The sequence below is a fragment of the Aquarana catesbeiana genome, linkage group LG02 (assembly GCF_042186555.1).
Source record: "Aquarana catesbeiana isolate 2022-GZ linkage group LG02, ASM4218655v1, whole genome shotgun sequence".
NCBI classification, from domain to species: domain Eukaryota; kingdom Metazoa; phylum Chordata; class Amphibia; order Anura; family Ranidae; genus Aquarana; species Aquarana catesbeiana.
In genome coordinates, this window is record NC_133325.1 from 129,611,113 (window position 1) to 129,638,567 (window position 27,455).

General features: G+C 45.2%; 1 protein-coding gene across 3 annotated transcripts in view; it reads left to right on the forward strand.

Annotated features, from left to right (window-relative positions):
- CRYL1 (crystallin lambda 1) overlaps nt 1–27,455 on the forward strand; it is a 223,710-nt gene that overhangs the window by 25,747 nt on the left and 170,508 nt on the right. For 2 of the 3 annotated variants that reach the window (XM_073613462.1, XM_073613461.1), the window contains exons 2-3: nt 5,842–6,035; nt 26,346–26,457. In XM_073613462.1, coding sequence (XP_073469563.1) covers nt 5,995–6,035; nt 26,346–26,457 — 153 coding nt within the window. In that variant the 5' untranslated portion in view covers nt 5,842–5,994. Of the gene's footprint in view, nt 1–5,841; nt 6,036–16,899; nt 16,985–26,345; nt 26,458–27,455 lie in introns of all 3 variants that reach the window. The other variant, XM_073613463.1, reaches the window with a different exon arrangement.

The following is a 27,455-nucleotide window of genomic DNA, read 5'->3' on the forward strand; positions in this document are numbered from 1 at the left end:
TACAAAATAGGGGATAGATTTATGGCATTTGTATTATTTATTTTTTACTAGTAATGGTGGTGATCTGCGATTTTTAGTGGGACAGCAACATTGTGACGGACAAATTGGACACTTTTTGAAGCTTTCTTGGGACCACTGATATTTATACAGCGATCAGTGCTATAAAGAGCCACTGATTACTGTGTAAATGTCACTGGCAGGGAAGGGAGGCTATCAAGGGGTTAAATGTGTTCCCTAGGTGTGTTTCTAACTGTGAGGGGATATGACTGACTAGAGGTGGAGCCAGATCGTTATTCTTACGTGGTAGGGACAGACGATCTATTTTTTCCTCCCCGTCAGAACAGGGATTTGTGTGTTTACACACAAATCCCGATTCTGACTCTCGTGCCCGCGGGGTTGGCGATCGCGCCCGGCTGTCACGCGCATCGGTTCCGGGGACACTCTGCAGGCGCGTTTGTGCCTACTATATTGCTTTGAAGAGCCAACGTACCTTGACGGCAGTATAACTGCGGCGGCTGGTCGGCAACTAGTTAAAGTAATCATATTCTGTTTTAAACCTCTGTAAAGGTTTGCAGCAATAATTTTCCACACTTTTGTTTCCTTTTATTGCTATTGATCATATTGCTACTCTGTGGGTGGTACTTGGGTGATTTGTTTTGTGGGGTAATACAACCCCATACCCCCAGTTTCTACGGCCAGAGCTGCAGAGTGCTGAAATAGGCCGAGTGCTTTACCAGCCCAGGAGCAGTGGTAATTTTGATTTCAAATTTCGTTTTAATTTTAGTCATATCTTTTCACTAAAATTCCGTTTTTAGTCATATTTTAGTCATCTAAATTGTAGAGTAAATACGATACAATAAATATTGTATAACTATAACTATAATCCCTATAGTTAGTCTATTAAAACTCTGACCACATGTTACTGTTGATATCACAATAATACAAGGTTAGCTATGAAACCAAACACACAGTTTCTAAGTAATAAATTCTTATTTATTTCCCAAGGAAATAAGAAAGCTAATATGAAATACTAGAGAAAGATATTACAAACACAGACCAACAATCAGAACATATAATACAAGAACATCATAGATACTTATCACAAGGCCCTCCGCGAGGCTTGTTTCTTCCAGCTATGCTCAGATGTTGAAGAGAGGGCCAGAGCCATGAGGCTTAGGCCCAAGCCATGATCCAAAGGGGGAAGGGGCTATTTCTCTTCCTTGCTCAGTCAATACAACTTGTCAGGGGGCTAAGGCTTTAACAGACAGCCAGAACGCTGAGAAAAGTGGAAGTTTAGGTGGGCAAACGTTTCTTCTTCACATTTTTGTTGAGAAAAATTGGAATTGATTTTCGTCATAGTTTTCGTCAATTGACTTAAAGTGTTACTAAACCCACAACAGTAAAATCAGTCTGTATATGCAGTAAAGCATGCTTGTTATACTCACTGTGGAACCTAAAGTGTTAATCCTCTGCATTGTCTTCTTGATCCTGTCTTCTCTGATCCTCCCCTTCTTTTCCTGTCCCCAATCCATCTGCTGATAGTACAGAGCTTTGGAGAGCACTTTGCACATGCTCAGTTTGGTGTTTTGCTAGAGTTTATTTTTCTTCTTGGGAGGGTGCATGTGATCAGCACAGGGCCAATCAGCACTGTCCAGACAGAGTCAGGGGTCTTGCAGCCTCATAGGACAGTCAGAGAAAAATGAAAACTCCTCCTACAAGCTTTAACCAGTGCTCGGCCAGACACTGATAGAAGTCGCAAGACTGCTATATACTGCTGATGAGAAAAAGTATTTAGCAGTTTGTATTTACTAAAATGATCACATTTCCATGTTGTGTGTACCGTGGGAGACCTGATATCTTGAATGCAAGGTCCTGGGTTTAGTAACACTTTAATTCAAATTTTATTTTCGTTTTAGTTTTCATCATTGAAAACACTGCCCAGGAGTCCCATTGGGTGATGCTGCAAAGACCTGATTGTTGAGGTCTGAGTGCAGGGACCCCTTCTGGTTATAAACTGTAAACACAGGAATTTTGGAAGACCCGAGTGCCTTTGGGCTGGTTTGACACACTAGGCTTCATGTACACTGCTGCTGGTAAATGGACGTTTAGGAGCAGTTGGGCTTTTTTTTCAACTGCTCCTGAACTCTCCTCTGTTATCTTATCAGTACATGTACACAGGTTCGTTTATAGTCGTTTCTAGGCAGTTGCGTTTAGAGGCTTTTTTTGGGACCCCAAAAAAATGCGTTCAGAAGCTGTATTTAGAGGCATTTCAAATGCCAAACGTGGCTAAACGCGGTAACTCGCTTTTAGCCGTGTTTCTTTTATAGGCGTTTTTAATTTTTGGCTATTTAAAAAAAAAAAAAAAAAAAAAGATTATTTCAAACGCTTCTAAATGCAAACGCAGCATGTAAACGCGGCAAAACTGACGTTTTAAACGTGGGTTACTCTCTGTCAAGTTAAATCATTCAGGAGAGGTTGTAAAAACATCCTGTGTACATTAAGCCTTATGCCGTGTACACACCGGCGGACTTTTCAACCAGACTGGTCCGACAGGATGAATCTGTCGGACAAGCCGACCATGTGTGGGCTTCATCGGACCTGCAGCGGACTTTTTCTGTCGAAAATCAGACGGACTTTAGATTTGGAACATGTTTCAAATCTTTCCGACGGACTCGAGTCCGGTCGAAAAATCAGCTCGTCTGTATGCTAGTCCGACGGACGAAAACCGACGCTAGGGCAGCTATTGGCTACTGGCTATCAACTTCCTTATTTTAGTTCGGTTGTACGTCATCACGTACGAATCCGTCAGACTTTGGTGTGATCGTGCGTAGGCAAGTCCGTTCGTTCGAAATTCCGTTCGTTCGAAAGTCCATTCGTTCGGAAGTCCGTTCGTTCAGAAGTCCGTCGAAAGTCCGTCGGAAAGACCGTCAGACCTTTGATGCCGAAAAGTCCGCCCGTGTGTACACGGCATTAGAGTTGCGTTGATTGTGTAACGTTGAGAGGTGTGCTGAGCGAGATCACAAATGTTCATCACACATAGGAGTGTGAGCTCCTCTGCTTTTTCTTGCTAAGTTTCACATTAAGTTTTTTTTTTATTTGTTTACTTCACTTTTAGTGAATGTTGTCTCGTTTGGCAGGTTTTATTTTTACTGGGTAACTAATTTTTAATTATCATTCAACTTCAGTCAAACAAGGTAAAAAAAAGCAAGTCACACTGGTGTCATTTGAAAAAAAAGAAATATTTAGAAGACCATTGCTGAGTCACGGTGAGCTGGAGGAGGAGACAACTCCTAAAGGTTGTTTTGGTGTGCGCGTGGTGCCTGTAGACTGTGAAGCATTTCCAAGCACACAGGTCAAAATACAAAGTATGGATCTGAAAGGGAAACCCTTGGTATAGGATTAATTGATTACATGTCATGAGTCGATAAAACACGTGGACAAGTCAGATTAAAAGGCTGTTCCACTTTTAGTGAGTACAAAAGATAGGACCCCCCTTAATTTATGAGATGTAGAAATGCTTTCTCTCACTCCCATAGCTTTCATGCTTCCCGGCACCGTCGGCATACGTCCCAACTTTTTGAGATGGGAATGAGAGACACCTATAACAGGAGGCCAATAAGTTCTTACCCTCACCATGATCTAGTGTGCTAGGGATCTGAAATTTTGCAGGTTTATAGGTGGATATCTTAGTAATATGCATGCCAATGTTTTTGTAGGTCGTGGTTAATTATAGTTCAAGCCAAGAGAAATGGAGTAGGTGTCATACTGAATAAAGTTGAACACCGAGCCGTGATTAGGTTCCTCCATCTTGAAGGGAAATCTGCCCAAATAATCCATGAAGAGATGTCAGCAGTGTATTGAGAGGATTTTCTATCATATGAGACTGTCAAACGATGGAAGAGAGAATTCAAATGTGGTCATACAAACATACAGGATGACCCAAGGGAAGGTCATCCATCAACTGCCACAGAACCAAGTGTAGTGGCAAAAGTTGAGCAGCTAATGCTTGAAGATAGACGTGTGACTATTTAGTTTCTTAGCTAAGGAGGTGAACATTAGTAGGGGGTCAGTTTACAATATATTACATAACATCAACACCTTTCCAAAAACAGCAATGAGTGGAATGTGCACAAAGCACTTGGACCTGTACCAACTATCACTTTTGTTCGTGATCGTGGCTATGAATTTCTGTCCCATCCACCTTACTCACTTGACCCAGCACCTTCGGACGTCTTACTGTTTCCAAACCTGAAGAAACATTTACGTGGAAGACATTTGCACAATGATGAGGCAGCCATTACTGAAGTTGATAGCTGATTTTAATCCAAATCTGCATACTTCTACACAGATGGTATTAAAAATCTGTTCCACAGATGTGAGAAGTGTGTAACCATAGGAGGTAGATATGTAGAGAAGGAAGAGTCAGTGGACTACATTTCAGATACCTAGCACATCTGGATCTTGGTGAGGGTAAGAACGTATTGGCCTCCCCTCGTATTCGCAAAAGTATGTAGGTATAGGATACATCCCCTGCCACACCCCCTTAAAGGAGAATTGTACAAAAAAATGTGCTTTTTTTACTACTACTATTTCTTTATATTGGCTGTTGGAATTTAAAAATGCAGCATTTAGAAACTGGATGAAAAGTTTAGCCCTGGGAAACACTTTTTTGATTGCTAGATAAATGGGGCAGTCCCTCAAAGTCAGGGACAGTTGGGAGCTATGCCATCAGCATAATGCAGCTCTGACCTATACAACCTATGGATTTCATCAGTGGGCTTCCATGTCAGACCCGCAGCAAGCCAAGAGAGTTCAGATAACTCTAAGCACTCTTACAGATGACTTGCATGTGTCAGGGGTAAAGGGACCATACTACTAAAGGCTCCCTGTCAGTAAAATCTTTTTTAAAGTGGTTATAAACCTTTACAGTCCAATTTTGCTACAGGTAAGCCTATAATGAGGCTTACCTGCAGCTACCCTGAATATCTCCTAAACTTGCATGGTTTAGGAGATATCCCCTGTATCTGCACGTGCCAACGTCATTGGTGCATGCGCACTGAAGCAATGGCACGTATGTGCCATTTGCTTCAGTGAGTGTGCCGTTATCGACGGCTCCCCCGTGCATGTCATCACGGCCCCCGGCCAATCCTAGTGCCGGAGCCGCGATACCCGGAAGTAACTCCGGGGAGAAATGTCGCCGGCCAGTGCTGTGTATGGGCACCGCAGCAGGGGCTTCGATCTCAGGTGAGTATTACATAATGAGCTAGTATGCTATGCATACTAGCTCATTATGCCTTTGTCTTGCAGGGCTGTTTTTTTTTTTTTTTTTTTTTTTTTACCATGTGGGTTTACAACTACTTTAATGTTCTTTGACTCATCGCACTCTCTCTATATGCAGCATTTCCCCAAAGTTCATCTTTAATGGCTGACTTATCCCACCCCAAAGCTTTCAAGCTGACCCATTCTATCCGCGTGATATTTGTCTTCTCATGAACTTTGCACAGATCTTTTTTTCTTACAAAAACCTGTCCTCAAGCAATATAAAAGCAAGCTTCCAGTTACATAAGTGCTGCTTTATTGATAAACTGATCCAGCAGATAGCTGTGATATCTTATTATAACCTGCATTGATTAAGTCTGACGGATGTGTCTTCTGCTGCTGGTAAATATGTTGCTGTATCACTCAGAACAATAATCAATACTGCAGATATGTATTTTTTAGAGTTGTGTTAGCATGTCAACCCTGGATCTCTGGTTTAGCCATGACAGATTTGTATGAAATGAAGGCAGGGAGTTGGAGAGATTTTCACTAGCCAATCACTGTCTTCTTATTATCTTTTAGGCTGGAGCTTTCCAGAGCAGCCAATAAGGAAGAGGATTACACGAGACATCCTGACAGCAGAAAGTAAATAGTGGGGTTGTGAAAGTCTGCTAATAGTCTAGTGCTGGATCCTTCCTGCAGTCTGCACTGCTAGTCAAAACCCTGCCACTGAAAATGACTGACCTGAACGATGGCTATATTGTGATTATTGGCAGGTAAATGTTTTTTGTGTATGCTTCAGCAAATCTTATAGTTTAATAATATTTTATAGAGCAGGTATGCATAGCATATGGGAAACATGAGTTGTGGCTTTATAGCTTTTTCTGGATTTCCAAGTGTCATTATGACTTGCAAACCACATACTAAAAAAGGACATGCTGGGACTTGTGATGCCACATCAGCAGTAAAGTCGAGAGTTGTTGTGGACATGTGCCAACATTTTACTCAGTCCAACAAAGGTTTAGTCTTTGTGATACTTTTCCAGTGCAGAGAAGATAAATCATAAGCCGGCAGCATGTCAGAGCCAGGACATTGAGGGGGGGGATTTACTAAAACTGGTGCACACAGAAGCCAGTCAGCTTCCAGGTTTTATTGTCAAAGCTTAAAGGATAAATTCATCTTTAAAGGAGAAGTCTGGCCTGAGCTTTTTAGGCTGGGCTTCTATGGGTCACAGGAGTGCAATTCATTTTGCACTCCTATGACCGTTTTCAGCAGAGCAGTCTGAAGTCCGCTCTCTGCTGACGTCACCAGGATCAGTCCAGGTAGCGCGTCATCCCATCTTAGGAATTCTGGATCCGCCAGCTGCCTGGACTGTTGGCAGTCTCAGCGAGCCGCTGAGACAGCAGCTCCCCGCCCCTCCACAGCTCAGCGCTCCAATAAGTGTAGGGGGGCAGAGCAGGAGAGATGCTGACTGACAGGCAGCAGCTCTCCGGGAAGGTGAGAGAACTGAGACATCGGCAGTGTTCTGTGGCTCAGTTCTCAGTGAAGAGGCGACGGGGGACAGATGCAGCATCGGTCCGAAGCTGCATCCGCCTAGGTAAGTATGATTAGGCAAAACAAAAAACCCATACTTCTCTTTCAAAATAAATAAATGCACAGTTTTTTGCAGGAAAAACAATGTGCATTTACTCCTTTTTTTTTTTTTTTTTTTTTTAGAAGCCAGGAAAGCAATGAACCAACGATCAACAGATTGCTGGTGCCATGCAGGTCACCTGCAGACCATCAGTGTAAGCTGTCTGACTGTACATTGTACGGGCAAGCAGATACACTGACAGAAAAAACGATGAATTACCACAGTGCTCAACAGCGCTGTTATAGTTCATCGAGCCCTACAAACCTACAACCACAAAGGATGTTGGTACTTGTAGTTCATTCATTCACAAAACTCTTGCAGATCTTAGGATGCACTACTGCCCAGGACTTTTTACTAGCAAAAGCTGTGTGGCATCAGACAATCCACACAGTGATGGGACTGTCAGTCCAGGTACGTATTTTACAAAATTGAATCTGTCTTTTATTAATTAAAATTGGCCAATTAAATGAATAAATGCCCAATCGTTTGACAAGAATAAATGCCTCTAAAAATATTTGCAAGAAGGCTGCTTTAGGTGCGTTTTTGATGCTGCCTTTCTCTTGCCAGGAGAAAGGCATTTAGAAGAGCTGGGCCATTGTCCAGTGTGCATGAGACCCAGGTGATTCAAGAACTGGAAGAGCCATGCATGGAACAAGTTGTGTGCCATTATAAATTGCCAAATTGGGAATGCTGTGGTCATGTTCACATAAGACTGAACAAAACTGTTTAGCTCAAACTATTTCCGTTGAGACATACAGAATTTTCATATATAACTTCCTGTCCCCGTCTTGGAAAAATGTGTGCAATTGCCGAAAATTGTTTCCATCCCCTCCAAAAAACAGGAAATAGAGATGACCCTGCATAACCCTCCAGCATGGTTACATGTCTGATTGTGCTGAGGTGGGGAAATCCTCCCACTAGTTTTGTGTAGCTCAGCATGTCCCTGAATGTCTCTATATGATAAATACACTGCTTGGTATGCAATGTAAAATCTATATTTTGTGGCTGGATAGTTTTATTTAAAAAAAAAAAGAGAGAGAGAAACATCAATGAGTATGTGCACCGGTGTAGAGCAAACAGTTTTGATTTCATCTTTATTGAGATCAGGTCACTGAAAGATGATTCCTGCAGATTTCCGCACAGTTATTTAAAATATACCTCCAGGCATTTGAAACAAACCATTGTATTTTTCATAGAGTTAGCATAAGTAAAGCTGGACATAGACAGAATGATTTCCTTTTCTGCAACCACAGTTAGTGTTGATGAGGGAATCCCTCCCACGGAGCCATTGGGGTTTATTTACTAAAACAGGAGAGTGAAAAACACTTCTGCATAGAGACCAATCAGCTTTTCAGGTTTCATTGCCAAAGCTTAAAGTGATTGTAAGGGTTAGTTTTTTTTTAAAATAACAAACATGTCATACTTACCTCCAATGTGCAGCTCGTTTTGCACAGAGTGGCCACGAACCTGCTTTTATGGGGTCCCATCCCCACATCAGATAACCCCCTAGGAGCAAAAAAATTGTGATTCTCTTTTTAGCCAGAATCGTGCAGCTCTACTAGATAGGTTAGTCTTATGCCGCGTACACACTATCGGAGCTTGTTGTCGGAAATTCCGACCGTGTGTAGGCTCCATCGGACAGTTTCCATTGGAATTTCCGTCGCACAAAATTTGAGATCTGGTTCTCGAATTTTCCGACAACAAAATCCGTTTGCGCAAATTCCGATAGTGTGTACACAATTCCGACATACAAAGTGCCACGCATGCTCTGAATCAAGCAGAAGAGCCGCACTGGCTATTGATCTCCATTTTTCTCGGCTCGTCGTACGTGTCGTACGTCACTGCGTTCTTGACGTGGCTGCGCTGCTATCAATCTCTCCAATCAAGAGCCGAGAACCCCCGGCAGAGAGACAGCGCGTCCCCGTGGGTTAAGGTCTAGGGCTCAGGTAAGTAAAGCTGGGGGGCCGGTCACTGCCAGGTGTTCTTTCACGTTAATGCATAGGATGCATTAAGGTGAAAAAACACGTAGGTTTACAATCCCTTTAAAGTAGAAGTTCACCCTAACACTAAAATCTCTAAATCTACAGGCATCCATGATCTAAGACGAACCTATCTAGCCCTGTAAAGAAAACATCGCAAAACGCTTTTTTGAAGCCACTCTGGTCCAGTCTGCAGCAGCGGAAGCTCTGCAGAGGAGACAGCCGACAACAGTTGGGAAATGAATGGGAAGTGACGTCACCCATAGAGTTACTATGGGGCTTCCGTTGTTGGCTGCCTCCTCTCCACATGCCTACGAAGCCGCAGCTGACAGCTCAGCGTGGGACTGGAGCAGCTTCAGAAAAGGTATGTGTAGTGATTTCTTCTTTACAGGGCTAGATAGTAGAGCTGCACAATAAATCGTGATCTCGATTCACCTCCCCTGTCGATCATATAAACAAGTGGAGAGACTTTATCTGCTCACTCAGCTGTCAAAAGAAAGCATCCAGGCATTCTGCCAAGTCTTTTAACTTGAAACATTGTAACTAAGCTTCCTTCTTAGATCAAAGGGATAGAACTTCTGTGTAAATAAAGGGCAGTCTGCCAAGTTTTCAGCAATGTGTAAATGCAGGAAGTTTAACCACTTAAAGTCTAAATCTTTTTCTGACACTTCTTTCTTAAGTTAAAATCAATATTTCCCTTTTCGTCATTTCAGGACAGCCACAATAGAGAGATAGTCTCCTCCCCTTCCTCTGGAAACACTGCGCCAGCCCATAAATTCTCTCCTCCCCTGCCGGACCTCAGTTATTAGTGTTTCCTCCGGTGGGGAGACACTGTGCAGAGGAACCAGGCCGGGTGCAGTCAGGGAGACTGTGGCTTTTCCTTTAAAGAAACATCCCTAGGGAAGCAGCGGCTTCCAGGATAAAGAATGGCGGTGCTTACCGCAGCTGAAGCCACCCCTTCCTTGCTGAGCGCGGCATCAGGTCGTGGGGGACCCCTATCGCGTCCACAGGGCCGCAGCATGGAGACTGTCCGCTCTCCCTGTACTCTGTACAGGCCGCAAAATTTGGAACCAGCGGGCCGGACGACGGGTGACGTCATTTCCGGTGGGGGGGCGGACGCTTTCCCTTTGACCCGCGACTTCCGGGTGGTCAGGGGGTGGGGGGGTGTGCGCAGTTCCCTTAAGGTGGTTCTGGTACACTCCCAGGGTTGTTTCCACTTAAACATGCTGAATGTAATATGTGGTTTTTGTATGTAATTTCAGAAATCTACAGAAAAAACAAAGTCCACTCATGTCTCTAAAAGGAAGTGTGCCTCTTGCAGAGACAGTTTAGGGGAAGCATGGACTAAGGTTTTGTGTAAAGAATGCATAGACTCCCTGGTTAAGGAAAGGGAATCTGAACAGCAGTCTGGTTTGGCAGCTTCTGTGAAGGAGCTGTCATCCACCTTTTCATCCTTTAAAACGTTTTTTGAGACGTTTCAGCTTCCCTCTAAACCCATTCAGCAGGATACAACCCCGCCTCATGCTCAGGGCTCTGCACCTGCCAGATCTTCTAATTTAGTTATGGCAGAGGAAATGTCAGGCCCTTCCGGGGTGGAGCTGAGGCAACCGTACAGTGGCACGTCTGACTCCCATGAGGAGTCCGAAGGGGAAGACCAGGACGGGGAGTCCAGAAAAATCTCCAGGTATAAATTGTCCCTGGATGAGGTGGAAGACCTCTTAGGGGCAATATATACAACCCTCGGTATACACGAGGATAAGAAACCCCTATCCCTCCATGACCTTATGTATAAGGGCTTGGGAGATCAAAAAAGAAAAGTTTTTCCAGTACATGAAGTTCTGGTGGAAACGATTAAAAAGGAGTGGCAGGATCCTGAGAGGAAACCCTTTTTTTCTAGCTCCCTTAAAAGAAGGTTCCCATTTTCAGAGGATCCAGGGTCCATTTGGAATAAAAATCCCAAATTGGACGCCGCCTTCTCTCAGGTCTCTAGACACACAGACCTGGCATTCGAGGATATGGGGGCCTTGTCGGATGTCATGGACAAGAGGATAGACTCACTTCTAAAAAAGACGTGGGATTCAACTGTGGGTAATTTAAAGCCAGAAATGGCTGTTACTGTGGTAGCCCGCAATTTAGAACATTGGCTTTTCCAGATTCAGGAGCATATTGAAGCTGGCACAGCCAAGGAAACTATCCTAGCTTCGTTCCCCACGATTCTGCGAGGAATCGCATACATTGCAGACGCCTCGGCAGAGTCAGTCCGTATGTCGGCCAGATCAGCGGCGCTGGCAAATTCGGCCAGAAGAGCGCTCTGGCTGAAAACTTGGCCGGGGGACACCGCCTCTAAAGTCAAATTGTGCGGGATACCCCTGACAGGTGATCTACTCTTTGGCCCTGGGTTAGAGACGGTCTTAGACCGTACAGCGGACAAAAAGAAGTCCTTTCCGCTTAAACGGAAAGCCCCAGCTCAGGCAAGGAAGGGGTTTCGTCCGAAAAAAGGCAAGGAATCTCCCAAACGAGGGAAGAAAACTTGGGGCCAAAGAGGCAAGGGCAGAGGAGGGGCGATTTTTCGCCCTCCTGAGAAAGCCCGCAAAGATCAATGACTCTCTAGGCACGGTGGGAGGAAGATTGGGGGCCTTCCTTCCACAGTGGGAGACCCTCTCACCCAATCGATTTATCCTGGGGGTCATAAGAAGGGGGTATCTCTTGGAATTCTCAAAGCCCCCCCGCAAAGGTTCCTTGTTACGCAGCTTTCCACCTGCACAGCAAGGGCCGAAGCTTTGGTAGACGCCCTGAAGGAACTGGAGATTCAGAACGTAGTTCACAGAGTACCAAAGGGACAGGAAGGAGAGGGGTTCTATTCCCACGTATTTGTGGTGAAAAAACCCTCAGGGAAATTCAGGTTGATTCTGAATTTAAAACCCTTAAACAGGTCAATTTGCTACAAAAGATTCCGCATGGAGTCAATTTTTACGGTCAGGGCCCTGCTGCCACACAACGGTTACATGGTGTCTCTGGACCTCAGAGATGCATATTTACACGTCCCTATCGCAGAAACCTCCCAAAAGTTTCTCCGGTTAGCAATAGACCTGAAAGGTACAATACTGCATCTACAGTTTCAAGCACTGCCTTTCGGGCTATCCTCCTCGCCCCGCATATTCACAAAGGTACTGGCAGAGGCGTTGGCCTTCCTGCGACTCCAGGGGGTGTCAGTCATAGCCTATCTGGACGACCTGCTCCTATTTGCAGTATCCCCAGAACAGTTGATCAAGGACCTCGATCTTACAAAGCGGGTACTAACAGGGTTGGGGTGGCTGCTGAACTTAGAAAAGTCCAGTCTCATTCCCTCACAGCGCATTGTGTACCTGGGATACCTGCTGGACACTACGCTTTTGAGAGTTTTCCTTCCAAGGGAAAAGATTCTAAAGCTGGACAGAGCAGTTTTCTCCCACCAGTGCAACCATCTGGTGTCAAAAAGGTCCATAATGTCAACGTTAGGCCTTCTAACGTCTACTCTTCCAGCGGTGCAGTGGGCAGGATTACATTTTCGTCCCCTGCAGTCATATGTACTAAGAGTATGGGACCACAGTCAGAGGGATCTAGACACCTTAGTACAGGTTCCCCATCAAATAAAAAGATCTCTTTGGTGGTGGAGGAAGGAAGTGAACTTGTCACAGGGACGTCTGTGGCTTATCCCAGTCCCGCAGATTGTAACCACCGACGCAAGTGGCAAAGGCTGGGGGGCACATTTGGGATCCCTTCTAGCGCAGGGCACATGGAAGGGCGACGAACTGCAAAGGTCTTCCAACTGGAAAGAGCTGAGGGCAGTAGGCCTAGCCCTCAGATTTTTCAAAAAGGAACTCCAGGGCCACCATGTACAGGTACGGTCGGACAACTCATCCACCGTGGCCTATATAAACAAGCAGGGAGGCACCAGGAGTGGAAGTCTGTTGGCCCTAGCAAAAGATATTCTAAGCTGGGCCGAGTCCAACACCCTCTCACTCTCAGGGGTTTTTTTGAGAGGGGAGAGGAATATAATCGCAGATTTCCTCAGCCGGAGGAGTCTAAAGGAAGGAGATTGGGCCCTCAACCAGGAGGTCTTCAATCTCATATCCAAGAAATGGGGACCCCCGGAAGTGGATCTTTTCGCTTCAAAAGACAACGCGAAAACCCCCTGGTTTTACTCCCTAAATGCAGGGGAAGGAGCACTGGGTGTGGACGCATTGTCTCAGAATTGGCATTTCAGGACATGCTACGCCTTCCCTCCTCCGGTGCTGTTACCGGCGGTTCTGAGGAAGTTTCAACTAGAGAGCACCTCTCTCATTCTAGTAGCTCCACATTGGCCGAAAAGGGCATGGTTTTCAATCCTCAGTCAGTTAGCAGCGGAGCCGCCCCTTTTCCTTCCACCTCGAAAGGATCTTCTGTCGCAGGGTCCAGTCCTCTGCCCACAGGTGCAGCAGTGGAAATTAGCGGCCTGGCTACTGAGGAGGGTATATTAAGATCCAAGGGGTTTTCGGAGAGCTTAATCTCTACCCTCCTCAACAGTAGGAAAAAGGAGACACGTAGGATTTACAAAAAGGTCTGACTCCTTTTCAACAAATGGTGCATAGAAAACTCCTTCTTGGTGCAGAGTCCCGTAGCTGTGTTGGAGTTTCTGCAGTGTGGAGTGGACAAGGGTTTATCTGTAGGTACCCTTAAAAGTCAGGTTTCAGCACTCAGTGCTTATCTGGAGAAGTCTCTGGCTACCAATCCATGGGTGGTCAGATTCTTTAAGGCACTGTCAAGACAGAGACCTACCAGGGGTCCTCCCTTTCCCGGGTGGGACCTATCTCTGGTTTTACAGAGCCTTACGGGAAGTCCCTTTGAGCCATTGGACAAGTGCCTGTTAAGGGAGCTTACCCTAAAAACAGTATTTTTAGTAGCAGTGACAACTGCCAGGAGGGTCAGCGAAATTGAGGCGTTATCAATTAGACCTCCTTTTTGTGTTATTTTGCCAGACAGGATAGTCCTTAAGACTGATCCAGCTTTTTTGCCTAAAGTGGCGTCAGGCTTTCACAGAAGCCAGGAAATAGTCCTACCCTCGTTTTGTCCCAATCCTTCAGGTGAAAAGGAACTAAAATTTCATTTTTTAGATGTAAGGAGGTGTATCCTACAATACCTAGAGATGACTAAAACAATAAGGAAGTCTGATTCTCTATTTATTTTGTTTTCTGGGGCCAGAAAGGGTCTCAGAGCGTCCCGACGCACGATTGCCAGGTGGCTTAGATTAGCTATTGGGCAGGCATATTCTTTAGCAGGGAAGGAGATCCCTAGAGGCATAAAGGCACACTCCACCAGAGCAGTGGCAACTTCCCAGGCAGAGAAGGCTGGAGCAACGCCAGAGCAAATATGCAAGGCAGCAACCTGGTCCAGCTACTCCACTTTCGTTAGACATTACAGAGTGGACTTGGTGGCGGCAGGTGAGCAGGCTTTTGGGCGAAAAGTTCTGCAAGCTGTAGTCCCACCCTAATTGGTAAGTGCTCGATTATCCTCTCTATTGTGGCTGTCCTGAAATGACGAAAAGGGAAAATTAAAGTTACGTACCGGTAACGTCTTTTCCTGTAGTCTTTCAGGACAGCCCTAGTTACCCACCCTAAGCTTGGGGGGGTCTTATTAAAGACCAGAACGCAATATGGTAATGATATTGATTGGTATGTTATTAATGTGTTCTTGTGTCTCCCCAGCTGGCCGGAGGTACTCTTGAAAGAACTGAGGTCCGGCAGGGGAGGAGAGAATTTATGGGCTGGCGCAGTGTTTCCAGAGGAAGGGGAGGAGACTATCTCTCTATTGTGGCTGTCCTGAAAGACTACAGGAAAAGACGTTACCGGTACGTAACTTTAATTTTTTTGCTAGAAAATTACTTGGAACCCCAAACATTATATATATTTTAGCAGAGACCCTAGGGAATAAAATAGCAATTGCTGCAATATTTTATGTCACACTGTATTTGCCCAGCGGTCTTTCAAATGCAATTTTTTGGGAAAAAATACACTTCAATGAATAAAAAAAAAAACAAAACAGTAAAGTTAGCTCAATTTTTTTTGTTTTAATGTGAAAGATGATGTTACACCGCGAGAATCGTGAGAGAATCGTGATCTATCTTCTAAGCAAAAAAATTGTGATTCTCATTTTAGCCAGAATCGTGCAGCTCTACTAGATAGGTTAGTCTTATGCCGCGTACACACGATCGAAGCTTGTTGTTGGAAATTCCGACCGTGTGTAGGCTCCATCGGACAGTTTCCATTGGAATTTCCGTCGCACAAAATTTGAGATCTGGTTCTCGAATTTTCCGACAGCAAAATCCGTTTGCGCAAATTCCGATAGTGTGTACACAATTCCAACATACAAAGTGCCACGCATGCTCTGAATCAAGCAGAAGAGCCGCACTGGCCATTGATCTCCATTTTTCTCGGCTCGTCGTACGTGTTGTACGTCACCGCGTTCTTGACGTTCGGAAATTCTGACAACTTTGTGTGACCGTGTGTATGCAAGACCAATTTGAGCCAATATCCATCGGAAAAAATCCATTGATTTTGTTGTCGGAATGTCCGATCAATGTCCAATCGTGTGTACGGGGCATTAGATCGTGAATACCTGTAGATTTACAGGTTTTAGTGTTAGGGGGGTCTTCTACTTTAATTGAACAAACTGAGGTTTGAAGCTGATTGGTTTCTATGCAGAAATGAGCCTAATTTTGCATTCTCCAACTTTAGTAAATAAACCCCACTGTGTTCTTCCGGTGGGGGTTGTGGGGAAAAGCCGCCCCACCGGGAGAACACTGTGATTATTAATATATATGTTATTCTCTGCACAACAGAATTCAGTCTGGTGGAGAAAGGCTCAGCTGTTTGAGCCAGTCAGGTCTCTATTACTTTCCATTTTGCAGTCAGTTGTGTCTTGCAAACATGATTATAGGACATGATGATAATAAAGCGATGACCTGTTCAGTTTGCTGCTGTGCTGTGATTATGCACTCACAGCCTCTAAGTCCTGGGTGAGGCTATATTATGTGCAGCACTCCGTGGTTTCTCCTACTGATCTGTATTTTACTACTGTGTCCTGTAGTGATGTAGGGGTCAGTAAGAGGAACCAATAAGCATGGCATGATACTTAAGAGTCCAACACTTTTGGGCATGTTGGTTTCCGAAGATACTTCAGCTGGGGAGTACATCAGAGCAGTGTTCTGTGGCATGGGCAGCAGAAGATGCAAGTATTCCTTTGCATCTTTGCAGGTACAGCATTTTTAAAGAGAGTTTGTTTTACCGAGAGAGAGTATTTGCAAAATGTATGATGACATATGTGCCATTATAGTAATTGGCACATTTCACAGCTCTACATTTTCCTCATACAGTCTCTGTGTCATCATCTGTAACAACACTGATCCTAACAAGCATTTCATTTTGCCAAAAATTCCTAAGTGTGTATTGGCCTTAAAGGAGAAGTATATCCAAAGCTCTTAGTTCTGCAGTCCTGTGACCCAGATTCAGCCGACAGCAGGCTAAAACCCGGTATCTGCATAGCTGGTCCAAGCTCTGCAAGGATCCCAACAATATTGTCAGGATCCGCCCAGATGCCTGACCAGCAGCTGGCTCAGTCTCTCAGCATGCTTACCTCTCAATCCTCCTCAGCGCAGAGTGAGAACTGTTGGGGGGGGGGGGGGGGTAGAACACAGAGCAGTGACTGACAGTCACCGCTCTGTGCTCGGAGAGGACCCGAGAACTGAGCGATCAACGGTCTTTGATCATTCAGTTCTGGGTGTTAGAGCTGGCGGAGTACAGCCGATTTGATCCGATGCTGCAGGCATCTAGGTGAGTATGTACTATGTTTATTTTTAACTCTCCACACTTTTCTTTTTATGGAAACCTTTTATCAAAAAATAGATTATCAATGCTGCACCTGAACATGTTAGTTGCTTGGTTGTCGTGTTGCCTTCTGGCTTGAATACTTTACTTTAATTTCCTGTTGTAAAGAAATCTCACTCTTCTACAGCTTTTCTGCATATCATTTTAAACGGCAGTGACTTCAAGGACTGAAACCTGTGCATCAACATAGCAGCCAGAAAACACTTTCAAAAGTAGGTCAGCAATGCAACATTCATATCCCTATCAGGATAGGTTTACTTTAAGAAGTTCTCTGTGCCAAAATACATTTGCTAACCTTTCCCACTGGACACTGATGCCAAAAATTACTTTAAAGCTGACTTACTTATAAAATGCTATTAAATATTACATGCACTTGTCTATCCTCTTTTGAATGTATGTGTAAATAATCTTATTTAGCAAATAGCACTAGCATTGCCATACCAACACATTGATTTAACAGGATGTAAAATATTGCCAAAATAAAAAAAAGTTTACGCTAACATATTGCTATCTCTATCCAGAGTATGCTTGATAAACAGTAACTTATTATTTTCCTTCTGCTACATTTAAACCTACATTTTGTGAATTAAAAACTTACATAAATGTTTCTTATTATATACTGAGTTTGCTATTGTACCTCAGAAGGTGTAGGCGCATGAAACTAAAAACAACACTTGGTTAACCTTTACACCTAAACCAAGCAAGGTCATTTTTTCCATCTTCTTTTGGTTAAGATTTTTTACATAACTAAAACTGTCTAGCTATTAAAAGAACAGTACAGGTTTTATTTTTTGTTTTAAGAGTCATACTTACCTAGGTGGATGCAGCATCGGTCCCCTGCCATCTTTAACACTGAGACCTGAGCGATCAAACACCGCTGATCGCTCGGTTCTCAGAGCTGCTTGAGCAGAGAGCTGGTGACTGTCAGTCAGCAGCTTCCTGCTCTGCCCCCTCCTCACTCACTGGAGCTCTGGGCTGTAGAGGGGGCAGGAGCTGAGAGGGTGAGCCAGGTGCTGGTCCAGGCATGTGGGCAAATCCCGACCATATGGTCACGATCTGGCCTGAGCCTGGACCGCCTTTGTGACATCAGCCAACAGTGGACTTCAGCCTGCTGAAAAACGGTTACAGGAGTGCAGTATGCACTGCACTCCTGTGATCCACAGGAGAAGTACAGCCAAACGAGCTTTGGCTGTACTTCTCCTTTAAGACCTGAGTTCACCTTTATATGAAAGAGGTTAAAGAATAACACTGAATATTCAGCAACACACCTCAGAGCTGTACAGTGACATGAATTAAGTGTCACTTTTGTGCACTTCAAATAAAGTTACCTAGTAGAAGTTTGTTCAAAAAAGAGGGGGAGGTGTGTGATACACTGATATGCACATCATACTGCCCACTAGAGCCGGAATGGTTCACTGCCCACACACTAAACTTCTGCCGCTTAGTGTATGGGGCAGTGTGAAATGCCCTAAATGTAACGTACAGAGTGTCAGGCAAAGGGAATAACATTGACTTTCTTGTTACATTGGCATCTGAAAGTGGGTGGGCTATACAGTATTTGACAGCAAGTGAACATATTGTCCCTGAAGTTGGTGTGCAGAAAAAATGGACAAATTTGAGCGAGTTTGACCAAATTGGCCAAATTGTAATGGCTAGACGAATGAGTTAGAGTAATGCCCCGTACACACGGTTGTATTTTCCGACAGAAAAAGTCCGATGGGAACGTTTCATCGTATATTCCGACCATGTGTATGCCCCATCGGACTTTCAGACGGACTTAGATAGCGAACATGTTCTGTATTTTTCCGACGGACCAAATTCCAATCGGGAAAACCGCTTATCTGTATGCTGTTCCACCGTACCAAAAATGACGTATGCTCTGAAGCAAGTACGAGACGTTGTACGTGTTGTCCCGACGTACGTGTTGTACATGACGCGATCATGGGGCCGAACTCTTCTGTCTGTGTCTGTACAGATTTTCTCTGACCTTTTATGTGTTTAATGTGTGTTATTGTGTATCTGGACGACATACTTATTTTCTCTTCAGAACACTCATTGCTCGCAAATATGTATGGTTCTTCAGCGTCTTCGGGACTGCTGCCTGTACGGAAAGCTGGAGAAATGCTTCTTCAAGCAAACTTGGACCCCTTTCCTTGGTTGCATAGTCACAGATAAAGGGCTGCTTATGAACCCAACCAAAGTTCAGGCCATCTCCAACTGGCCTCAGCCTTCTGGTCTGAAAGAAAGGCAGTGCTTTTTGGGGTTCAGCAATTTCCAACTCCCCAGTTCATTCCTGGTCATTCCACGCTTGGACTCCTGAAGCAGTCAAGGCTTTCTACAAAGTTAGAACAGCTTTTCTCTCATCATCTATTCTCATATGTCCTGACATTCTCCAGCCCTTCTTCTTGAAGGTAGAGGCTTCATCCTTGGATGTGGGTGCCGTTTTTCTTCAGGTACATAACGGCAAGCTCCGCCTTTGTGCGTTCTTCTCTAGGAAATTTTTGGATGCTTGCAAGCCGCCTGCCCTGACCTCGGCTCCTTTCCTGGATCCTCTTCTGTCTCCTGCCATCTGTACTCTGCATATGCAAGTGGTTTCCATATTATCAACTGGGCATACCAAGGGGCCGCAACCTGGTTCCAGCTTGCTGCAAGTACATGCCCACCATCAGGGGTCCTGGTGAAGCAGTAGACTTCGCTCCCTGGGGAACCCCCGAGTTGGCATTCTTCAAGGGCTCACTACTACAGAAACTTGACAGGCAGTCACAGTTCATTTGTTTCTCAACCACAATGCCGCAACACCTTTGTTAAGATAGCATACCTCCCAACCGTCCCGGGATGTAAATTCTGGTGTCCCGGTGAATCAGAGACCTGTCCCAAGGAGGAGCCACTTGGCTCCATCGGCTTTCCTGGCAGAGGCGGAAAGTTCCGCCCCCTCCAGCGTTGCTTATTTCTCCCTGCTTTACAACTGACAGTGCTACTCATCAACTGCACAGAACCCCTCCTCCCCAACTAGGAAAGCATAGGGAGGAGGGGCAGAGTAGAGGAGGGAGGGGGCGGAGCTGCTCCTAGCCGCACGTCAGAAGCTCCTCCAGTCCCACTGGCAGCCTGCACAGATTATGTAAGTTGTAGCTGCTCTTTTGCAGCAGCCCCACTGGTATTTTTTGCTCACAGAGCAGTCTCCTGCTGGATAGTTTTGGCTTTATTCCCTGCAATCTTTAGAGACAGCAGTGTGTGAGGACCCCCAGGAGGTTGGCCGTATCTGAGGGGCTATAACTGTCTCATCTGTTTCCAACAATCCCTTTCAATTAACCACTTCTTTTTTGGGAGATGATTTGTGGCAGGAATAGAGCTGTGTATTGGAATGGGGGGGGGGGGGGACTTGGGAGTACACAGCACAGCCCTGCACTCTATAAATGCGCACTCCTCAACCCTGCACCCTTTATGTAGCGCACCCCTCAACCCTGCACCCTTTATGTAACACACTCCTCAAAACTACATTCTGTACACAGCATACCCCTCTACCCTGAACTTTTTCTGTAGCACACAGCTCCATCCTGCACTCAGTATGTAACGCACCCCTCAACCCTGCACTTAGTATGTAGCGCACCCCTTAACCCCGCACTCACTACATAGCGCCCCCCTCAACCCTGCACTCACTACATAGCGCACTCTTTATGTAGCGCCCCCCTCAACCCTGCACTCAGTATGTAGCGCCCCTCTCAACCATGCACTCAGTATGTAGCACCCCCCTCAACCCTACACCCAGTATGTAGCACACCCCTCAACCCTGCACTTAGTACATAGAGCACCCCTCAACCCTGCACTTAGTACATAGAGCACCCCTCAACCCTGCACTCAGTACGCAGCGCACCGCTCAACTCTGCACTCAGTACGTAGCGCACCCCTCAACCCTGCACTCAGTACGTAGCACACCCCTCAACCCTGCACTCAGTACGTAGCGCACCCCTCAACCCTGCACTCAGTACGTAGCGCACCCCTCAACCCTGCATTCAGTACGTTGCGCACCCCTCAACCCTGCACCCAGTATGTAGCGCCCCCCTCAACCCTGCACCCAGTATGTAGCACACCCCTCTACCCTGCACTCAGTACATAGCGCACTCAGTAGGTAGCACACCCCTCTACCCTGCACTCAGTACGTAGTGCACTCAGTACGTAGTGCACTCAGTACGCAGCGCACTCAGTATGTAGCGCACCCCTCTACCCTGCACTCAATACGTAGCATACCCCTCTATCCTGCACTCAGTACATAGCACACCCCTCAACCCTGCACTTAGTATGTAGCGCACCCCTTAACCCCGCACTCACTACATAGCGCCCCCCTCAACCCTGCACTCAGTACATAGCGCACCCCTCAACCAGTACATAGCTCCCCCCTCAACCCTGCACTCAGTATATAGCACACCCCTCAACCAGTACATAGCGCACCCCTCAACCCTGCACTCAGTACATAGCGCACCCCTCAACACTGCACTCAATACGTAGCACACCCCTCTACCCTGCACCCAGTATGTAGTGCACCCCTCTACCCTGCACTCGGGACGTAGCGCACCCCTCTACCCTGCACTCGGTAAGTAGCGCATCCCTCAACCCTGCACTCAGTACATAGCGCACCCCTCAACCCTGCACTTGGTACGTAGCGCACCCCTCAACCCTTCACTCAGTACATAGCACACCCCTCAACCCCGCACTCAGTATGTAGCGCCCCCCTCAACCCTGCACTCAGTATGTAGCGCACCCCTCAACCCTACACCCAGTATGTAGCGCACCGCTCTACCCTGCACTCAGTACATAGCGCACTCAGTACGTAGCGCACCCCTCTACCTTACACTCAGTACGTAGCGCACCCCTCTACCTTACACTCAGTACATAGTGCACTCGGTACGTAGCGCACCCCTCTACCCTGCTCTCAGTACGTAGCGCACCTCTCTACCCTGCACTCAGTACGTAGCGCACCTCTCTACCTTGCACTCAGTACGTAGCGCACCTCTCTACCCTGCACTCAGTACGTAGCGCACCTCTCTACCCTGCACTCAGTACGTAGCGCACCCCTCAACCCTGCACTTAGTATGTAGCGCACCCCTCAACCCTGCACTCAGTACGTAGCGTACCACTTTCTCAGGAGCAGATGCGTAATATGTATCTGCAAAAAGATCGGAGGTTATCTGGCAGGGGGCCGTCCCGCTGTCAGAACACAACAGCTCAGCGGGGGAGATTGCTGTACTAATGTCGGATGGTTAGTACAGCCGCTCCGACCGGAGCTGACAGTTTTTTTTCGTGCAACCCAACTGTTAGTGTGCACGAGGCTTAAAGGACCCTTTAGAGCTACCACCTGGGGAATACAAGGTATGATGTATAGATACTTATACCTACTATTAGGAAACTGAGATAAAGGCTGCCATGGGTAACCTCCTTCTGAAAATGCTAGTAGACTGGCTGTGATGCTGATTTCCTGGCTTCAATACTCCTTGTCACGGACTGCAAACGTCTGAAGAGAGCCTAAGGGAGCCTCTCTATTTCTTTCAGCTAGTTTATTTTATTTCTATTGAATATGCCAACTGAACAAACATTTACCCATGTCTGATTTTCGTTCTTAGATGTTATGTTCTAAGTAAATATAATGTTCTGTGAAGTTTTGCCCCTCTAGCATGAATAGGTGGGTGTCTGTCCTCAGCAGTGTTTTATATTGTGGTTTTTCTAGTCATCAAAGCAGCAGATAGCACCTTGGGAGACACATAGTATAGTAGGTGAGGTTGAAAAAAAGACACAAGTCCATCAAGTCCAACCTATGTTTGTGATTATGTGTCAGTATTACATTATATATCCCTGTATGTTGCGGTCATTCAGGTGATTATCTAATAGTTCCTTGAAGCTATCAATGCTCCCCGCTGAGACCATCGCCTGTGGAAGGGAATTCCACATCCTTGCCGCTCTTACAGTAAAGAACCCTCTACGTAGTTTAAGGTTAAACCTCTTTTCTTCTAATTGTAATGAGTGGCCACGAGTCTTATTAATCTCTCTTCTGCGAAAAAGTTTTATCCCTATTGTGGGGTCACCAGTACAGTATTTGTAAATTGAAATCATATCCCCTCTCAAGCGTCTCTTCTCCAGAGAGAATAAGTTCAGTGCTTGCAACCTTTCCTCATAACTAAGATCCTCCAGACCCTTTATTAGCTTTGTTGCCCTTCTTTGTACTCGCTCCATTTCCAGTACATCCTTCCTGAGGACTGGTGCCCAGAACTGGACAGCATACTCCAGGTGCGGCCGGACCAGAGCCTTGTAGAGTGGGAGAATTATCATTTTATCTCTTGCATTGATCCCCCTTTTAATGCATGCCAATATTCTGTTTGCTTTATTAGCAGCAGCTTGGCATTGCATGCCATTGCTGAGCCTATCATCTACTAGGACCCCCAGGTCCTTTTCCATCCTAGATTCCCCCAGAGGTTCTCCCCCCCCAGTGTATAGATTGCATTCATATTTTTGCCACCCAAATGCATTATTTTACATTTTTCTTCATTGAACCTCATTTGCCATGTAGTCGCCCACCCCATTAATTTGTTCAGGTCTTTTTGCAAGGTTTCCACATCCTGCGGAGAAGTTATTGCCCTGCTTAGCTTAGTATCGTCTGCAAATACAGAGATTGAACTGTTTATCCCATCCTCCAGGTTGTTTATAAACAAATTAAATAGGATTGGTCCCAGCACAGAACCCTGGGGAACCCCACTACCCACCCCTGACCATTCTGAGTACTCCCCATTTATCACCACCCTCTGAACTCACCCTTGTAGCCAGTTTTCAATCCATGTACTCACCCTATGGTCCATGCCAACGGACCTTATTTTGTACAGTAAACGTTTATGGGGAACTGTGTCAAATGCTTTTGCAAAATCCAGATACACCACATCTACGGGCCTTCCTTTATCTAGATGGCAACTCACCTCCTCATAGAAGGTTAATAGATTGGTTTGGCAAGAACGATTCTTCATGAATCCATGCTGATTACTGCTAATGATATCGTTCTTATTACTAAAATCTTGTATATAGTCCCTTATCATCCCCTCCAAGAGTTTACATACTATTGATGTAATTCCCAGGGATGTATTTTGGGCCCTTTTTAAATATTGGTGCTACATTGGCTTTTCTCCAATCAGCTGGTACCATTCCAGTCAATAGACTGTCTGTAAAAATTAGGAACAACGGTCTGGCAATCACTTGACTGAGTTCCCTAAGTACCCTCGGATGCAAGCCATCTGGTCCCGGTGATTTATTAATGTTAAGTTTCTCAAATCTAATTTTAATTCTGTCCTCTGTTAACCATGGAGGTGCTTCCTGTGTTGTGTCATGAGGATAAACACTGCAGTTTTGGTTACTGAAGCCCCCCGATTCACTCGTGAAGACTGAGGAGAAGAATAAATTCAATACCTTCGCCATCTCCCCATCCTTTGTAACCAGATGTCCTTCCTCATTCTTTATGGGGCCAATATGGTCTGTCCTCCCTTTTTTACTGTTTACATACTTAAAGAATTTCTTGGGATTTTTTTTGCTCTCCTCCGCTATGTGTCTTTCGTGTTCTATCTTAGCCGTCCTAATTGCACCCTTACATTTCTTGTTGCATTCTTTATAAAGTCTGAATGCTGAGGATGATCCCTCAACCTTGTATTTTTTGAAGGCCTTCTTTGCTTTTATATGCATTTTTACATTGGAGTTAAGCCATCCAGGATTTTTGTTCGCTCTTTTAAATTTATTACCCAATGGGATACATTGGCTAATGCCCTTATTTAATATGCTCTTAAAGCAAACCCATCTCTCCTCCGTATTCTTTGTTCCTAATATTTTATCCCAATTTATGCCTTTTAGCAAGGTTTGTAGTTTAGGGAAGTTGGCTCTTTTGAAATTCAGTGTCTTTGTGTTCTCTTCATGTTTCCTATTTGTGTGATTTATACTGAAACTAATTGACCTGTGATCGCTGTTTACAAAATTGCCCCGTATTTCCACATTCATGATCAGATCTGTATTGTTGGTAATCAGTAGATCCAGTAATGTTTTATTTCTAGTTGGTGCGTCTACCATCTGACCCATAAAATTGTCCTGCAAGACATTAAGGAACTGGCGAGCCTTAAATGAATGTGCGGTTCCCTCCGCCCAGTCTATGTCTGGATAATTAAAATCCCCCATTATGATAACACTTCCCATCCTTGCTGCTAATCCAATTTGTGATAGGAGATCCTTCTCCACTTCCTCCCTCAGGTTAGGGGGCCTATAGCATACTCCCAGTATTATTTTCCCCTTAGCTTCATCCCTTTGGAGCTCTACCCATAAGGATTCCACCTCCTCTCTAGCTCCCTCAGTGATGTAATCTCTCACATTCGCTTGTACATTATTCTTGATCTATAGGCATACCCCTCCCCCTTTTTTACCCTCTATATCCTTGCGGTATAGGGTATACCCTTGAATGTTTGCCAGCCAAGCATGAGAGCTGTTGAACCAGGTCTCTGAAATTCCCACAAAATCCAAATCCTCCTCGTACAACAGTATCTCTAGTTCACCCATCTTGTCCGCCATGCTCCTGGCATTGGTGAACATGCCACATAGTTTAGACCGGACGCATATTGTCCTCGTATTGGGTGTTTCGAGATTGCAACTAGGACTTGCTACTATACTCACCTTGTGTTTTTGTGCTTTGGTTAACTTACCACTAATGCCCCCAATACTACCCTCTGGACTATCTTCCGCACTGGCTATCTCTGTCTCTGGACCCTCCCCCCCATCACCTAGTTTAAAAACGCCTCTAACTTTTTGGCCATCTTCATTCCCAGCAGATCTGCACCCTCCTCATTTAGGTGCAGTCCGTCCCTTCTATAGTACCGGTTACCGACTGAGAAGTCGGCCCAGTCCTCCAGGAACCCAAACCCCTCCTTACTACACCAGCTCTTCAGCCACTTGTTTACTTCCCTAATCTCCCTCTGCCTTTCTGGTGTGGCTCGATGACACGAGAACCTCATCCCAATGCTGGCCATACACTATACAAAAAATCGGCCGAAATTCGGTCATTTAGACAGTTCATTCGTTTTTTAGCCAGTTAATGGGCACAAAATTGATAATTGTTGGGACGATTTTGAGCCAAAAAAGCTCAAGGACAAGTTTGGAAATTTTCTATTGAAAGAACAATAAATTGAAAGGTTAATGTGTTTCCCGTCCGAACTGTTTGCACTAGGTATATGTAAAAAAACGAACAAAAAATGGATTCATTTATGTCCACTGAACAATTTATCAGCCATTACATGATGGCACTATCGTTTGCTATCACGGCCGAATGTTAGTTTTCGAAAATGGGTTCGGCCGATTTGTCGTATAGTGTATGGCCAGCATAAGCCTTTCCCAGCAGAACATATATAGATGTATGGGGAAAAAGTGAGGGGCCTTGGCAGGGACCCAGAAGTTTTGTAATGATGGTCCTTCTGCGGTCTGTGTCTGTTGCTGTGTCTTTGCTTTATATATTACTTATATTGATGTAAGTTACAACTCATTAGTATTTATTTTATTTTTTCCCTTTAGTGGTCTTATTGGTCGGAGCTGGGCCATGGTTTTTGCTAGTGGAGGCTTTCGAGTAAGACTGTACGATATTGAAAAAGAACAAGTCACTGCTGCCCAGGAGGATATAAGGCAAGTATTTTTCAAAGTGTTGGATATTGTGGCAAGGCCAAGTAGCAGCAGCCAAGGTATCTGACATTCCCTGCATGGGGTGTCAAAAGGGAGAGCCTAAAAAATAGGAGAACTGCAAAGGCAAATGCGTGTAGTGCATGTTGACAACTACAGTAGCTCACAAAAGTGAGTACGCCTATCACCTTTTTGTAAATATTTTATTATATTTTTTCATATGAAGAAACACTGAAGAAATGACACTTTGCTACAATGTAAAGTAGTGAGTGTACAGCTTGTATAACAGTGTAAATTCTAAGCAGCATCAGGGTTGGTGTAGGTCACAGGTGTCAAACACAAGGCCCGCGGGCCGAATCCGGCCCTCCAGGCCATTTCATGTGGCCCTCACACCTCTCCTGCAGCTGCCGAGAGTTCCAGCTCTCCTCTGGTTCTCCTCCAGACCCCTACTTTCTGCTTTCAAGCTATGCATCCGGCTTCTTCCCGGCAGCAGCATAAGGAAAGGGGGTGCACTGTGATGTTAGGGAGAGTAGGGGACTCAACTTCTGATGGTGGGGTGGCTCTTGACATCTAATGTAAGGGGAGGGGATGCGCTGGACATCTAATCTTACAGATACAACCGGCCCTTTTGAGGACAATCATAATGCTGATGCGGCCCACGATGAAATTGAGTTTGACACCCCTGGTGTAGGTGATCAGGTACATGTACAAGACATTATTCATGGGAAAAAAATCCATGACCAATGTAAGCAAACAGCAGAGCAACACCTAGGATCAGAAGGCACATTTTGTTTGGGCTCTGAGCCAGTGCACTGAGCAGAATTAAAAACGTGAATTTAGACTTTTATGATCCAGTCCTCTGCGCAGAAGCATTTAGAATGAAGGAGGGAGGGCAGTGCTTTGGACCGATCAGGTATGCTGCAGTGCAGACCTGGCAGCATTGTGTAAATCTCAAGACTGGATGGGTAGAAATCCCACGAATATTATAATATTATAATAAAAAATAAG